Here is a 14,801-nt window from a genome sequence, read left to right as displayed (position 1 = left end):
CTCGTTGGTTCGCAGTGAGTCCACAGTTTTAACTTTGCTTTAAACTATTTTCAAGATTGAGGTAAACTATCTGTTGTTGGTTTCAGTATGGCTATAAGGTCACGGAATATGATATATAATCTCAGATTAGACTATTTAGAAAACAGCACAAAATCATCTGAGATTGTCTACTGTCATAGTTTGTATGTTGTTGTTCCAGCCGAACGGAAATAGAAACCGGTCTCTGAGTAACATGGAAAAGATACCTTTTATCGCGTGTCGCGGCGTCGCGTCGCTTGTAGTTAGGACGCGGTGTTAGAGGGCAACGCATGAGCCCAATCAGCGTCGTCGTTATAGTGACACATCTCAGCCTCACTGGTGTTTAAATCACCTACTTTTTAGCAGCCAATAGTTATGAGTTATTTGGCATTTATCGGTAATGAGGTATTTTCTGTTGGCTGTTCAGAACCAGAACCGGCGATTTGTTAATGGTTCACTCTTTTGAGCCGAATCTTTTCAAATGAATTGATCAGAACAATGTGAATCGGTTCGCGATTCAGTCTGAATTAAACGGCTCACTGATCCACTGAATCATAGATAATGCAGAGAACAAAAAGAGCTCTAGATGAAGTGAAAATGTACCTTCTGTCACTTGAAGCAAATCTATAATTTTATGTTTTCTGTCAGAACGTCTTTATCAGGTTATGTATAAATAGGGGCTTTCGCACTGGAGGAAACTTTTCAGATATGAATGCCCACTTTTGTAGAGTTGAATTGTTGTTGTGAACATTAGAGAGCGCTCTAACAGCGCAACCCATGGTATTATGCTATATCAGGGTTTATCATGGCCTTGTTAGCAAAGATGCTGTAATTACACCATTTTTGCAGACCTTTTTCTGTTTGTGGTGATTCAAATGCAGTCCTGTTTTTTGCTAAAATTCTGTGTCTCTGGACTCATGTGGTTGTGATCCTGGAGGGCCGGTGTCTCTGCAGAGTTAAGCTCCAACCCTCAATCAATCACGTAAACTCTGCAGGGACACCAGCTCTCCTGGATCAACGTTCCCCACCCCTGTTGTGACTCATGTTATATTAATAGTAGTGGGTTAAAAAATATATATAGCGTGCCTTAAAGTTTCACATCTTGTAGTGAGGCAGGTGTTACATTTGGTCTTATTTTTGTCCTTGATGATGACAGGTAAAAAGTTTTTCAGAAAAAAAATAATGTAGCTAGTTAGACTAACTAGTTTTGAGTCTAACACAGCTGAATTATTTATATAGATACAGATGCATATGCCATAGAATATCATTCTTAATATCTCCCTTATATAGGGCTATTTTCATATTTGATCTAATTCAGTGTTTCTCAACCCTGGTCATGCCCCCAAAACACCTATTTCAGGAGTTTCTTCTAATGAGGTCATGAGTTGAATCAGGTGTGTTTGATTAGGGAGACTGTTTTTGTCAAGCATCTGCATTTATAGACAAGGAAGTTAAATTGCGGAAGTGCATTCAAATGCCGCCCACACACACACTATTCACATGCTGACACACACCACAAATGTCCAGTTATAGATTTGCATGCATAAGTTGTTTTTACACCAGAGGAAAAAAAAACCTTTTCTTTCCAACCCCAAAGAAAACCAACCCCAGCAGGTTTTATTCTGACTGCAGCTACTCGAATGTCAAATGCATTCATTGAACATTCATTACACACGGCAATAAAAACACCAAAATCATCTGTTTGCTGATAATATTTGTGACAAAATCATTATCCTGCAGACTGCAGCATTCTTGTTTGTGCATTTTTAATTTGCATTTACACGCTCAGAATAATGGCCATCATCTTGGTAAGCAGCATGAAGGGTGCGAACAACGCTGCATTATATCGTCATTAATTTGCCAATGCTACTAATTAATGTTTACATATTTGAATAAAGCATTCTAAGATGTTTACTCCATATTTGTAGCAAGGATTCACAAAATAAACAAAGCAAATAACATGTAATAATATTAATAAAAACATTATTGCCAAGCAACACACAGATGTGAACAAAGTGTATGTTTGTAGAATAATTTACAACAGCTTCAAACGTGGCTCAACCAATCAGAATCAAGGACCGGAACTAACCGTTTTATAAATATTTGAATCAGGCTTCACTCGTTTTTTAGCATGTAAAATCTATTATTGACCAAATTAAGTGATTAACTCTTTCCCTGCCAGTGATATAAGTTACCAGTTTGTTTTATATATTTGCTAAATTTTCGTGGCTTCCAGAATATTTTGAGCAAAAAGGAATTTGTGTTTACAAATCAAGAGTACATCTGGATTATATTCAGTGGAATGATCAATGCATAGATGCAGTAGATCTCTTCCATCAGCACCCCCAAATCTTGCACGTCCTTTACCACTTCCTGGATTGACATTTTCCTCATTTTGATTTATATGCTGTTTATTATTGATAATTGTATTATTTTTCATATGAATATGCTTATGTATTAGAGCGCTTGTTTGTGCATCTTCCTCGTCCGTGTTTTTGATCGGGAGATTCTGGTCTCATTCAGAAGATGTGTAATAGCGCCCCCAAGCATATAACAGTGAAAACACAGAAAGCTGTAAAATCTCGTCTTTGGAAGCGTTTTCTAAAAATATGTTCAAAAACATTATACAGTTACATGGAATATAAGTGTAAGTAAATATTTAACTGATTTTATCCCAAAATTTTACTTGCATAACACATTTTAGAATTCCTGGAATTTTTCAGCACTAACATAGTAACGCTGCTGCACGTGAAAACATTGAAAAAAAAAAATGGTAGAAAGACGGCTTTATAATCGGCTATCTTTCTAGCATGCATGTAAACTGTACTGACTGTGATTGTAACATTAATGAGGAATTTGATCAACTTTTCGTGACGACGCCTGCATACACCACCTCATCCTCCTGTTTGACTCCCTGAAAGACACAAAGATAGTAAGAGACATGTCAGATCTGTTCATTTTTTCAAAAATAGTTGCCAAACTGCATTGTTTGATAAGATTTTGTGCGCTAGTCTTCAGGGTGCTAAGTTGTGCTGGGCGGTATGACCAAAAAACTGTTAACATGGTTGAACTGGCAATATTTAATTAGCACATGACTTCATATTTCAAATAAACATTAGCATGAAGGCTAGAGGGCTCCTCTCGATACACTCTATATAGTGCTGTTTATGGCCATTGAATAGATACAGCGATTGTTTAAAGAAACTCACTTTATGAATGCATATCCTTTAAGAAAATTAGCAATGGTTTTATTATAGTCACCGTGTCAACCATGTTTAGTGTTTTAAAATCATGGTTAATTTGGTTTAACATAGTGACCATGTTTTTTTTGGTTTTATTTGTAGTTAATTTTTGTAAGAGTTACATTTTTAGAGGCATTTCTCATCAATGTTTCACATGGGTTATTTAATTCAGGTTATTCCCAGTTTTAGTCAATTCTACTCCGCAAAAAAAAAGTCTCCTTATACAAAACAGCAGGGACATTTTTGCTTTATTTTTCATGTTTTCTTTATCGCACACATTCATGCATAAATGAGCAGAGATGTGTAACTTTCTTCAGTCACACTGGCTTTCTGAAGGCCTCAGTTTCCAGTGAGAGACAGTTTAACAGTGCATGTTCAGCAAAAACACACTAAACTCTACCATATTAACCAAAGTGTTTCTGCAGTTGTTTTTATGAAGTTGAGAGATCTGTATCTGACCCTGACCATGTATTTTTCTCCTCCGTTCTTTTTGGTAATTTCTAATGAAAGTGAAATTGAAACTGAAACTGTTTTCAAATCCAAAGTCATTAACTATTGAAGCTAAGGGTATGTCACGGTTTGGTTTCTGTTTAGTTCCTGTTTGTCCTTATTTGGTCTGTTTCCTGTCATTAGTTAATCATCGTTTATTCCATTCACCTGTCTTGTATTAATCATCTTGTTTCCTCATTAGTTTGTGTTCTTTATAAGCCTTGAGTTCAGTAGTCGTCTTCGCCGTGTCTTAAAGTTATGTTTACGCTGTTTATTCTGTTGTTAATACGTTTACTCCATTAAAGAACCTGATTATTCTGCATCCCTCGTATTCCTACCTTCCTGAATCAGCATCGCGTAACGGTGGGCCATATGACTTTTTGTGCTGGAAATAAGGTTGTTATAATATCAAAATAAAGAAGAAATAATAATGCTACATAATCTAAAATATACTGCATAGTCTTCACTGTATAAAATGTAGATTAATGCTTATTAAAGCCACTAGAATCATTCAGTCAAGAGCAGTGAGCGCTAGGCTGCTGTCACTTTAAGACCTAATGCATGGATCAGATAAATTAACACGCATTTGATTTTCTCCCAGCTGTTTACATTCGCTAAAAAATAACCTGCTGTGTTTACTTGAATACTTACCATGGATTAAATTATGATTGGAACTCAGTAATTCTGTGCATGCACTTCAGGTGCAAAAAGCTTAGCTAATTAACTTTTTTTTGTGCCTTTTAATGCTGCTCTTTATCTACCATGTGATTTTTGTCACTCTAACGTGTCAGTTAAGCTGTACTGTGTTATGTGAATATAAGCAATATAGCAAAATTGACACTCTGTATCATTGTCACAATCAGGGCTGTGGAAATGGTCTTTGCTTAACAGCGTCTTCGCACAGATTAAAAAAAATTGTTGTGCAGGTCTAGTCTAAAGCTCTAGCGTAAAAATGTATAATTTGTAAGCATTTGTGAGTATGAATTTATGTCTGCGTGATTAAAATCAGACATGGAGCTTTTGTGAGTATACTGGACTAACTTGGCCAAAACGTTTGCACATTAATTTAACTCAGTATCTCCTTTTTTGTAATCCGTCTGAGGTCCATTGAACTTACTGTTTTCGTGTTAACTATCTTTGCTTCAGGATCTTTTTTTAGAACTAATACTAGAACTAATATACCGTTGAGACATTTTCAGTGGATGTATGAAGTAATTTCCTCCAGAAGTAAGTGTGTTCCCCAGAATCACACTGGGTTTCTTGTAGGACGTCATAATACATTTAGATTATTATGTGCATTAGTTTCAGATGTATTATTAAGTAAATACTTAATTCATATTTAATTACGTATTTACTTAATAATAATAAAAATAATTATAATTAATAATGTATATGTAATTGAAACAAATAGAACTACTAATAAAAATAATTATTATAGTGTTTTATAATATGTATTATTATTTGTAATTGTCATTACTGTTGTTTTTATTACAGAAGGAAGAAGAGATGGATGGTTATGGGACATAAACATCTAATTTAATAAATATGCATTAATGACACAGTTATAAATTCTCTTACTGGTTTCTGTGCTTTTAGTTTGTAGAATGTTGGATCAGCGTAAGTGATCTCATCATTACGAGTCTGATCTGTTCCTAAAAATAATAACACAAAAACAACAACAAAATGCAATCTTAAATTTTCTTTCTTTCTAAAAAAAAATTAAATAAATACTTTTATTATTTTAACACTTTTACAGATGTGTCAGCAGTAGGAAACTCTTACCTTCTTGGTCTGTTTTTCTGTGTCTCCTGTAGATCCAGTAGATCCCGATTGCTGCTACGATCAGCAGAAATCCAGCAGCCGCAGCAGAAATCAATGGTATCTGAGATTTGGAGCCTGGAGAATGTGAAGTAGAGTTTGAAGTAGATTATGGACCTGGTGTTGAAATGGCTAAAGAGAGTCATTAGTGTGAGTAAATATGTCTGATCTATAATAAACACTATAAAGAGCAGCACACAGCTGAGATTTTATAATATAAACAGAGTTTAGAATATATGTATATGCTACTTCAGATGAAGCTTTTACAGTCACAAGATATTTTACCATTCATACCTGAACATGTGTGACGGAGTTGACTGATGTCCAGATGTTGAGTCTGGTTGCTGATGGGATTGTGGAGCACACAGCTGTAGGTGTTTTTATCCTGATATTCCACCTCCAGAGGTAGAGAGAGACTGATGCTGAGATCAGACACACTGATGCTGGACAATAAACTGTTTCCTTTGTACCAGGAGAGAGTCACATGACTCACATTCACCACTGAACACAACAATGAACAATATGATGATGATGATGAAGAACAGTTTGAAAAGTTACATCTGATGACAGGAACAGGCAGACGAGCTGGAATAAAAAGAAGACTTCAGGGAGTAATTGACAAGACATTGCTGACTTGAAATGCTTCTTGATATATTGTTCAGTAATCTGCCTCTAGGGTCAGTTCTTCCTTTATTATGCTCGACTATTTTGTATTTATATTAAATAAAGTGTTGTATTTATGTTGCTATAAATTGAGACATCTTTAAATCTTAAAGTTAAGAATTTTATAATACATTGTATAATGTATTAATTCTAACACTGCACAACTTACAGAAATACTTGCTTATTTTAAAATATATTAAACTGAACTTTTTTAAGGAAATTTGAGTGTCTGTGCAAAACCCACTCACATAGTTCTATGGGTTGGCTGCTATAAGAAATAGATTTAAACATTAAACAAAACTATTAATATTTGCATCTCTTAAGTATATTCACCCACTGAAGTGTGAGTCTGAGACAATGCAAACATTTATTACATTGTATGCATTCTGTAAAGCTGCTTTGAAACAATGGGTATTGTGAAAAATGCTATGCAAATGTAACTAACCCAAATGTAGCCTAAACAGAATCCAACTTTTCATTAAAAGTAAACAGAATGAGGTATTTTGTGAAATTCCCTGAGGGATAGTAGTATATAAGGGCAGACAACAAACACAGTGAACTTTTCATAGTTTGTGAAAAGATGCTTTAGAGACCACCAGTTTGGAATTGTTCACCCAAAATTACAGTGTGATATTCATATCTATTTTTATGCATTCTTGTAAGCTGTGGGAATGATAGAGGACCATCAAGTGTTTTTGAACTGAAGAAGGCCAAATCATCATAGTTATGCCACTGATAGGAAGCCAATCTCAAGATTAGTTTTACTAGAAATAGTGGAAAGAACAAGCACACGTGTAATTGTGACTCACCATAGACAGTAACATTGAATCCGTATGTGGACGATTGTGTGCCTCTTTTGATGTTTACTGTATAATTTCCAGAGTCTGTGGTTCTGGTGTTTGTGATGGTCAGAGATCCAGTCTGATGATCCAGCTTCAGTCTGTCTCTGAATCCCACAGCATCACCATCAGATGTGTTGAAGATTTCATCCTCTTTATTGATTATAGCTATACGAGTCTCTGGATGTCCAAATGTCCATGTTATCAGATCATGTTTCTGTAATTCAGTAACACCAGTCTGTAGAGTGACTGAATCTCCCTCCGTCACTGGCTTCACTGCATCTTTATTACCAAACACTGGAGAACAGACAGAGTTTATTTTTCAGTCACTCATTAAAGTTCTTGTTATAGTTAAAATAAATGACATTGGTTTAATCAAGGTTTATCTTTAATCTTGTAGTTTTGAAATGATCACAATCTTTCTTCTTGACTTTGACACGAGACTCTGAAAACAAAGTAAAGTGAGCTTTTTTTCTTTTCAGAAAAGTGACTATTTGAGCTGATTTGACTCTAGTTGAGCTCAGGCCAGACCGTATGTGAAGGACCTTTAGCTCCAGCTCATGTTGAAATTAAACATCAGAAGTGAAATAAAACTGCAGCAGTTATTACATAGCAAAGCACCACAGAGACTGATCTGTTTTGAGTACATTTAACGGGACATCAGCATCTCTGGTGATGATATTAGGCAAGAAGAAACATAATTTTTAACAATTAGGTCAGGTCATCGTGACAACAACATCCAGTATATGAAGTTTTATGTGGAGCATTGCAGATAGGCTATACATGATCCTCATCATCACTTATGATCTTATAGTCTGTGAACACCAACAAATCTATAAACGAGAAACACAGATCTCTCAATTTCAACTGTTTATAGCTCTAATTTCACAAGGGGCAACTTTTAAAACTCTGAAATGACAGCAGTCTAGTTCTTCTGCTGTTGTCATTTAATTTTTATTTCTCACATTTATTTTATAAACAAAATCCCCCCCAAAAAGTCTGCACTCTACAAGATATCATTCAGAAGATACAGTATCCAGTAAAAAAAACAACAACAGAGCATAAAATAATGCAAATGTTTCAGCCAATAGCTTTCAGTGTTCATCAAAACACTACAGCAGGGGTTTCAAACTCAGTTCCCGGAGGGCCGCAACCCTGCTCCAACTAACATACCAATAAGCCTAAATGACTCGATTAGCTGGATCAGGTGTGTTTAATTAGGGTTGCATCTAAACTGTGCAGGGCTGTGGCCCTCCAGGAACTGAGTTTGACACCTCTGCACTACAGTATGATCTTCTTTGAAACTGCCATTTAATATCCATCAGTTATTTCAGTTACAAACAAAGACACTATACTTTTACAGAATCTCTAGATGATCTGAATGAATAGTATTACAGTCCCATTACAAAATAAATTAGTAAAGCTTTATTAGCTGTACATTTGGTTTTCAGAACGTAGCAAAGTTGCTTTGTTTTACGTATTTAAATAAGATGTATGCCCTTTCCCGCTTGTGCCATCAGACAGAAAAAGCCAACTGATGTTTAAAACACTACAAATTCTGATTTCATCATTTAAGATGTCAATGATTGAGAGACAAAGCACAAAGTAGATCTCAGAGTGAAATGCTAGTTTGATTCTTATACAATCAAATCTATGAAAAATATTTGAAACTTACCAAGCAGATGGCAAAAGCACAAACAGCAAAAAACAAAAAAGCAAAACATTTTCTTCAGCAGCTCAGAAAATGAGAAATGTATAAAATTCCTACAGAGAAGCTGTAATTACTTTAGATGAAAACTGTTCCTGTTTGTGTTAGTATGTGTCTGGTGTGGGTTGTACTTCTAGTCAGCTGTTTTCTTTTTTTCTTTTTCTAAACCACAGTCTCTCATGTTTTCGGAGCGCTACATGCCATCATATTAATGATAATGACCTGTCTCACTCTTGTAATGACTCATTTAATTTATTAATCTAGTCTAGAAACTTGTAACAGAATTTAATCTAATCTGCAGTCAAACAGCAAATACATACATGCTCAAATGAAACTCAAAAAACTTTACATAACACATTGATTACAGTACATTAAAAAAAGTATAATGACCTAAAAGTTAACTGGAGTCAGGAGTTTAAAAAGCTGGAAATAGTTTCTAGAACCTGGTTTAAAAGCCTTGCTGTTGATCAGTCCACTGTAATGCTATGTTCTTGTGCTGAAATAGCGGCAAATGCTCAATGTTAAGCTAAAGACTGGTTATTTCTAAACAAAATCACCATTGGATGACACCACAAAAGAAACCAGTCAAACCAAAAATTATTCAGACACCAGATATAATTTTTGTTTTTGTTTGTTTGTATGTTTGTTTTTTAGTGGCTGCAGGACACTATAGTTAAATAATGTAAGTGAGGATAGTGGACTATCAGTAAAATTGATAAAAATTTGGGACCAAAAATTTAATTTGACACTTTGACCATTTTCTAAACTATCGCGAATAAACTGATAATGTGAGAAATGTTGAAGGTGTCTGAATACATTTTGGTTTGACTGTATATTCCATGGACAGATGAAGCACACAAGTAATTTAACTTTTACATTTTAACAGAAGAGAATACACCATTTGAGGTTTCCCATAAGAATATTGCTAAACAGAAACGAAGTTATTCAAAAAGAAATGGTGTAAGATTCCTCCTGACCACTGTGTTGCAAATACAGGAAACACTTGGTGGAAGTTACTGCTGCCAGAGCAGAAACGACCAAATAATAATTAAAAAAGAAAAGAAAAACAAAATAAACACACTGAAAATGTATATTTTGTATGTTTTTATCTATTGAGTGATTGACTCGTGCAAAAGAGCATATTTCTCAGTAGTTTAATACCTCTTTAGCATTTTTAAGACTTATGCTATAGGCTACTACTTCTTTTTGCTTCCTCAATTTCAGTAGATGTTTGTAATAATTAAACTGTCAATTGCTTTTCATTTACAAAAAGACAAACATAGCTATCTCAACTTTATCACGTTGGTGGACACAGCTATTTCCTGTTGCCAAAGGTCAATGTCATTTGTGTTGTCAGACATCCCCAACCCTCCACTGTGTCGCTTAGTGCTTGTTGCTGGCGGTGTAAATGCATTTATTCATTTCAAAGAATATAGAGCATAACAGTTGGATTCCAGAAGTAAAAGCTCCATTCATTTTCCATAAGGAAATAGATTTTTAACCATAACTGCAACCAGACAGACCTGTTATGAGCTCTGATGTTGCTAATCAGTTCTATAGGCATTTTGTTAAAGCCATCTGCCATCTGTGTTCATTTGAATTATTTAAAAAAAATAAAATAAATAATCGTGCTTAATAGCGGAATCCATGGTGAAAACTACATTTCCCATTATGCTGTACAGACAATCCCAGCAATCAGAGAGCTGCAGCGAGCAAAGGTCCCTAAAAGACACACTTTTTTGACACACGCTATCTGAGGAAGGCTGGGTTCTTTTTTTAATGTGCCATGTTTGAATAAAGGCCTTTTAATATTTTGTTACTGAAGTGCCTTGGATTCGTTTTTCTATAAATAAATAGCATTTTTAGTGAGTATCAGTGTTATTGTTCTGCCCTCTGGGTATTATCTTGTTAGAGTAATTACCTCTAGCGGTCAATTATAGTATTGCGGCCTGAACCAGGAAGTTAATTTACGAATCTAATCTCATGGTGGAGATCGTTCCAGCTGCAATAATCCTTGTTGCGTTCCGAATTCTCATTAGCAAGAACTGCCTGTAAGTGATTTATAATTTCTATGTTACAGTATTTCTGCCAATAGATTTGTGGCATATTCATGTTGATTTAAAAATCATAAAACCTGTTTAATTCATGACTGGTAGTTTACCCAGATAAGCTATTTAGTTATGTTATTATTGTACAAGCTACAATTTCATCTTAATGTATTTTTTGTGTTTATTTTCTGTTTCACTCCTTTGTTCATGTCTACATGCAGTCTCTATTAAACGGAGCTAAAAAGCTATATCCTGACTCTTACGTTACTCATGAAGGGAGTTTGGTTGGCTGTCTAATATTGGTTAAGAACATCAATTGGAGGACAGTACAGTGAAAGGCACTTTGGTCAGAGAATTAGGACGTCGATTATGTGCCAGTAATAAGCACCATGGACAAAAATAAGGATGGCGACAGAGCTTCTCAGATGAGTGCTGGTAGCAGTCACACATCAGTATCAACAGCCAGCGCAGCGGCAAGGGCCCGTGCAAGAGCAGAAGCAGCTCGCATCCGTGCATCCTTTGTGGAAAAAGAAGCCAAGTTAAAGATTGAGCAAGCAGAGAGGGAAGCTAGAGTACTCCTTGAAAAGGCTAGACTTGATGCTGAATTGAGTGCTCTAACGCTGCAGAGAGAGGCAGCAGCAGCTGTAGCACAGGCAGAGATATTAGAGGCAGCTGAGGAACAGTCAAATGTACCAGATGACAAAAGTGCTAAAAAATCATTGAAGGAAGAATGTATGCAGCGTACTAGTGACTATGTTACACAGCAAGCAGAGTTAAAAAATGATTCACGCTGTGATGACTTTGTACCTGTAAAGCAAGAGGAAAGCTTAGTTACATGGGACAAGATACTTGAATCCTCGTCACGTAAACCTCATCCACAAATCCAGGTTAAATCTTCAGAGGAATGCATGGCCTTGTCTGATTCTTACTTTTCACCACTGAGAACAAGCCCTAACGCCCCAGAAACTAATAACCAACAGTGGTCACATCCTCAGTCAGGCGCTCGCATCAGTTTGAATGCCACAGCTCAATCTTACGCTCCTCTGCACTATGCTTCCCAGGCTGAATCAATCAAAGACTCTCCTATGGCAGACTTTGTTAAATTTCTGGCACGTCGTGAATTGGTGACTACAGGGCTCAGTCAGTTCAACGACAGGCCAACCATTCACGAAACGTGGTGTGCTGTCCACTGTGAACAGCATCTTTGATCCACTTGGCATGGTCTCTCCAGTCACGATACAAGGCCGAGCCCTACTGCGGGAGCTCTCGAACTACACCTCTGACTGGGATGCTTTACTTCCCGAAGAAAGAAGGAAAGAATGGGAAACATGGCGAGACTCTCTGCATGACCTAAAGCAACTGCATATTCCTCGAACGTACATTTCAGTTTCCCTCTCGGAAGCCAAGCTTGTAGAGTTGTGTCTTTTCTGACGCCTCCACTAAAGCAATCAGTGCAGTGGCTTACCTCAGGGCCATTGACAATGATGGAAATAGCAATGTCGGATTTGTCTTAGGTAAAGCCAAATTAGCACCACAACTCAAACCAACTATTCCACGTCTCGAACTTTGTGCAGCAGTATTGGCGGTCGAAATTGCTGACCTGATTCGGCATGAGATAGATCTTAGACTGGATGCCATAAGATTCTACTGCGATAGCAAAGTAGTCTTAGGGTACATACACAATGAGACAAAGCGTTTTTATGTGTATGTGCATAACAGGGTTCTTCGAATTCACCAATCTTCCCGACCGAGCTCAACCCAGCTGACCATGCCTCTAGAGGAGTTGCCGCATCTCAACTCAATGATTTGGCATGGCTCAAGGGACCACTGTTCCTTTCCAGACCTTACACATTCTTGCAGGAGGAGCAGGAATCCTATGAACTTGTCTGCCCAGAACACGACATCGAGGTAAGGCATGACATCCTTAGCTGTTGCACTCAAATTGGACTTAATGGTTTAGGGACAGAAAGATTCAAGAAATTCTCTACGTGGAAAGCTCTTGTAAGGGCTATTGCCCTTTTGATCCACATTGCTCAGACAATCAAATCCAAGAATGGTTGTGGAGAGCACGGAGGGTGGCATCAATGTAGTAAACCTCGAACCCCACAAGACCATTCACTAGCCCGGAATGTAATTTTGAAAGCAGCTCAATAGGAGAGCTTTCCTATGCAATATGCATCCCTTTCTGAAGGGAAAGCCCTTTCAAAAAGCAGTCCTCTCTTAAAACTCGATCCCATTCTCAATGAAGGCCTGATCCAAATTGGAGGAAGATTGAAAAACTCTCCATTAAGGTCCAAAGAAAAGAACCCATTGATTCTACATAAGCACAACCACGTCTCCATTCTGTTAGTGCGTCACTACCATGAGAGAGTAGAACATCAAGGGCGTCATTTTACAGAGGGAGCCTTGAGAATGGCTGGGTTCTGGATTATAGGAGGGAAAAGGCTGATTAGTTCAGTCTTACACCATTGTGTAACCTGTCGTAAGCTCCGCGGAAAAATGGAGGAACAAGTTATGGCAGACTTACCACCTGAGCGCCTAAACATAGATCCCCCATTTACCTACGTTGGATTGGACGTTTTTGGACCTTGGATGGTCAGAGCGAGGCGTACTAGAGGTGGACATGCTGAGAGTAAGCATTGGGCTATATTGTTCACTTGCATGAGTGTAAGAGCGGTGCACATTGAGGTCATCAAATCAATGGATGCTTCCAGCTGCATCAACGCATTGAGACGATTCTTTGCCATACGAGGACCCGTAAAGTAGCTAAGGTCCGATTGTGGCACGAACTTTGTGGGAGCGAGCAAAGAGCTAGGGCTGAACAAGTTGCAGCAGGAAGAAAGGTTTCTCAGATATTTCGGTGCGCGGAACTGTTCCTGGGAGTTCAATCCTCCTCATTCTTCGCACAGAGGAGGTTCTTGGGAACGTATGATTGGAGTGGGCCGCAGAATCCTGGATTGCATCTTACTGAGAGAGCATGCTCCTTTCTCCCATGAAGTCTTGTGCACACTTATGGCCGAAGTTTCAGCCATCATCAATGCTAGACCTCTCATTCCTGTATCAACCGACCCACAGTCTCCATTTCTCTTGACTCCAGCAATGCTGCTTACTCAGAAAGGGGCAGTCCCATCTCCACCAGGGGAATTTAATGACAGGGACCTTCTTCTCAATCAGTGGAGACAAGTACAGGCACTTGCCGATGAGTTCTGGCTCAGATGGAAAAAGAGTACTTACCAACCCTCCAGAGTCGCAGGAAGTGGAATGAAATTCGTCGCAATTTGCAAGAAGGCGACATCGTCTTATTGAAGGACAACCAAGCTGCTCGTAATACGTGGCCAATGGCAGTGGTGACTTCTGCAATAATCCTTGTTGCGTTCCGAATTCTCATTAGCAAGAACTGCCTGTAAGTGATTTATAATTTCTATGTTACAGTAGTTCTACCAATAGATTTGTGGCATATTCATGTTGATTTAAAAATCATAAAACCTGTTTAATTCATGACTGGTAGTTTACCCAGATAAGCTATTTAGTTATGTTATTATTGTACAAGCTACAATTTCATCTTAATGTATTTTTTGTGTTTATTTTCAGTTTCACTCCTTTGTTCATGTCTACATGCAGTCTCTATTAAACGGAGCTAAAAAGCTATATCCTGACTCTTACGTTATTCATGAAGGGAGTTTGGCTGGCTGTCTAATATTGGTTAAGAACATCAATTGGAGGACAATACAGTTATGTAAGCCCAATCATGCTGTTTTTTTGTTTGTTTTTTTTAATAAATAGAATGCTCTTTTTTTTTTTTTTTTTTTGCAGAAAAAGGTAAAAACTGTAACTGACTGCCATTATATGATTTATTGAGGTGCTTCATGGGATTCAAGTTAGCCTTTATGCTTTTTCCAATGGTAAGACAACAGAAAAAAGACAATCTCTGTCTTCAGCTCCAGTATGTTATTAATTAAGACCCTAAAGAATCATA

At 37.2% G+C, this 14,801-nt stretch overlaps 1 protein-coding gene across 1 annotated transcript; it reads right to left on the bottom strand.

Annotated features, from left to right (window-relative positions):
- Positions 1–1,439: 1,439 nt before the first annotated feature.
- LOC306874835 (CD48 antigen-like) lies at positions 1,440–8,899 on the bottom strand. The gene is made up of 6 exons (XM_079425113.1): positions 8,745–8,899; positions 7,040–7,366; positions 5,862–6,152; positions 5,532–5,645; positions 5,328–5,401; positions 1,440–2,932 (listed from the first exon to the last, which is right to left on the bottom strand). Exons 1-6 carry the CDS (start codon positions 8,791–8,793, stop codon positions 2,879–2,881), a joined length of 909 nt encoding a protein of 302 aa, XP_079281239.1. The 5' UTR covers positions 8,794–8,899; the 3' UTR covers positions 1,440–2,878.
- Positions 8,900–14,801: the final 5,902 nt, after the last annotated feature.

Source organism: Barbus barbus (assembly GCF_936440315.1).
Source record: "Barbus barbus genome assembly, chromosome: 9".
NCBI classification, from domain to species: domain Eukaryota; kingdom Metazoa; phylum Chordata; class Actinopteri; order Cypriniformes; family Cyprinidae; genus Barbus; species Barbus barbus.
Note: the sequence above shows the minus strand (reverse complement) of the source record. Positions and strands in the feature narration are given on the sequence as shown.

What these genes read in the sequence shown, in the direction of transcription:
- LOC306874835 (XM_079425113.1), bottom strand. Translation starts at nt 8,793, where the DNA reads ATGTTTTGCTTTTTTGTTTTTTGCTGTTTGTGCTTTTGCCATCTGCTT. An exon ending in GTGCTTTTGCCATCTGCTTG is followed by an intron (nt 7,367 to 8,744) that starts GTAAGTTTCAAA and finishes TCTGTTCTCCAG; the next exon opens with TGTTTGGTAATAAAGATGCA. An exon ending in ACTCCGTCACACATGTTCAG is followed by an intron (nt 5,646 to 5,861) that starts GTATGAATGGTA and finishes CACATTCTCCAG; the next exon opens with GCTCCAAATCTCAGATACCA.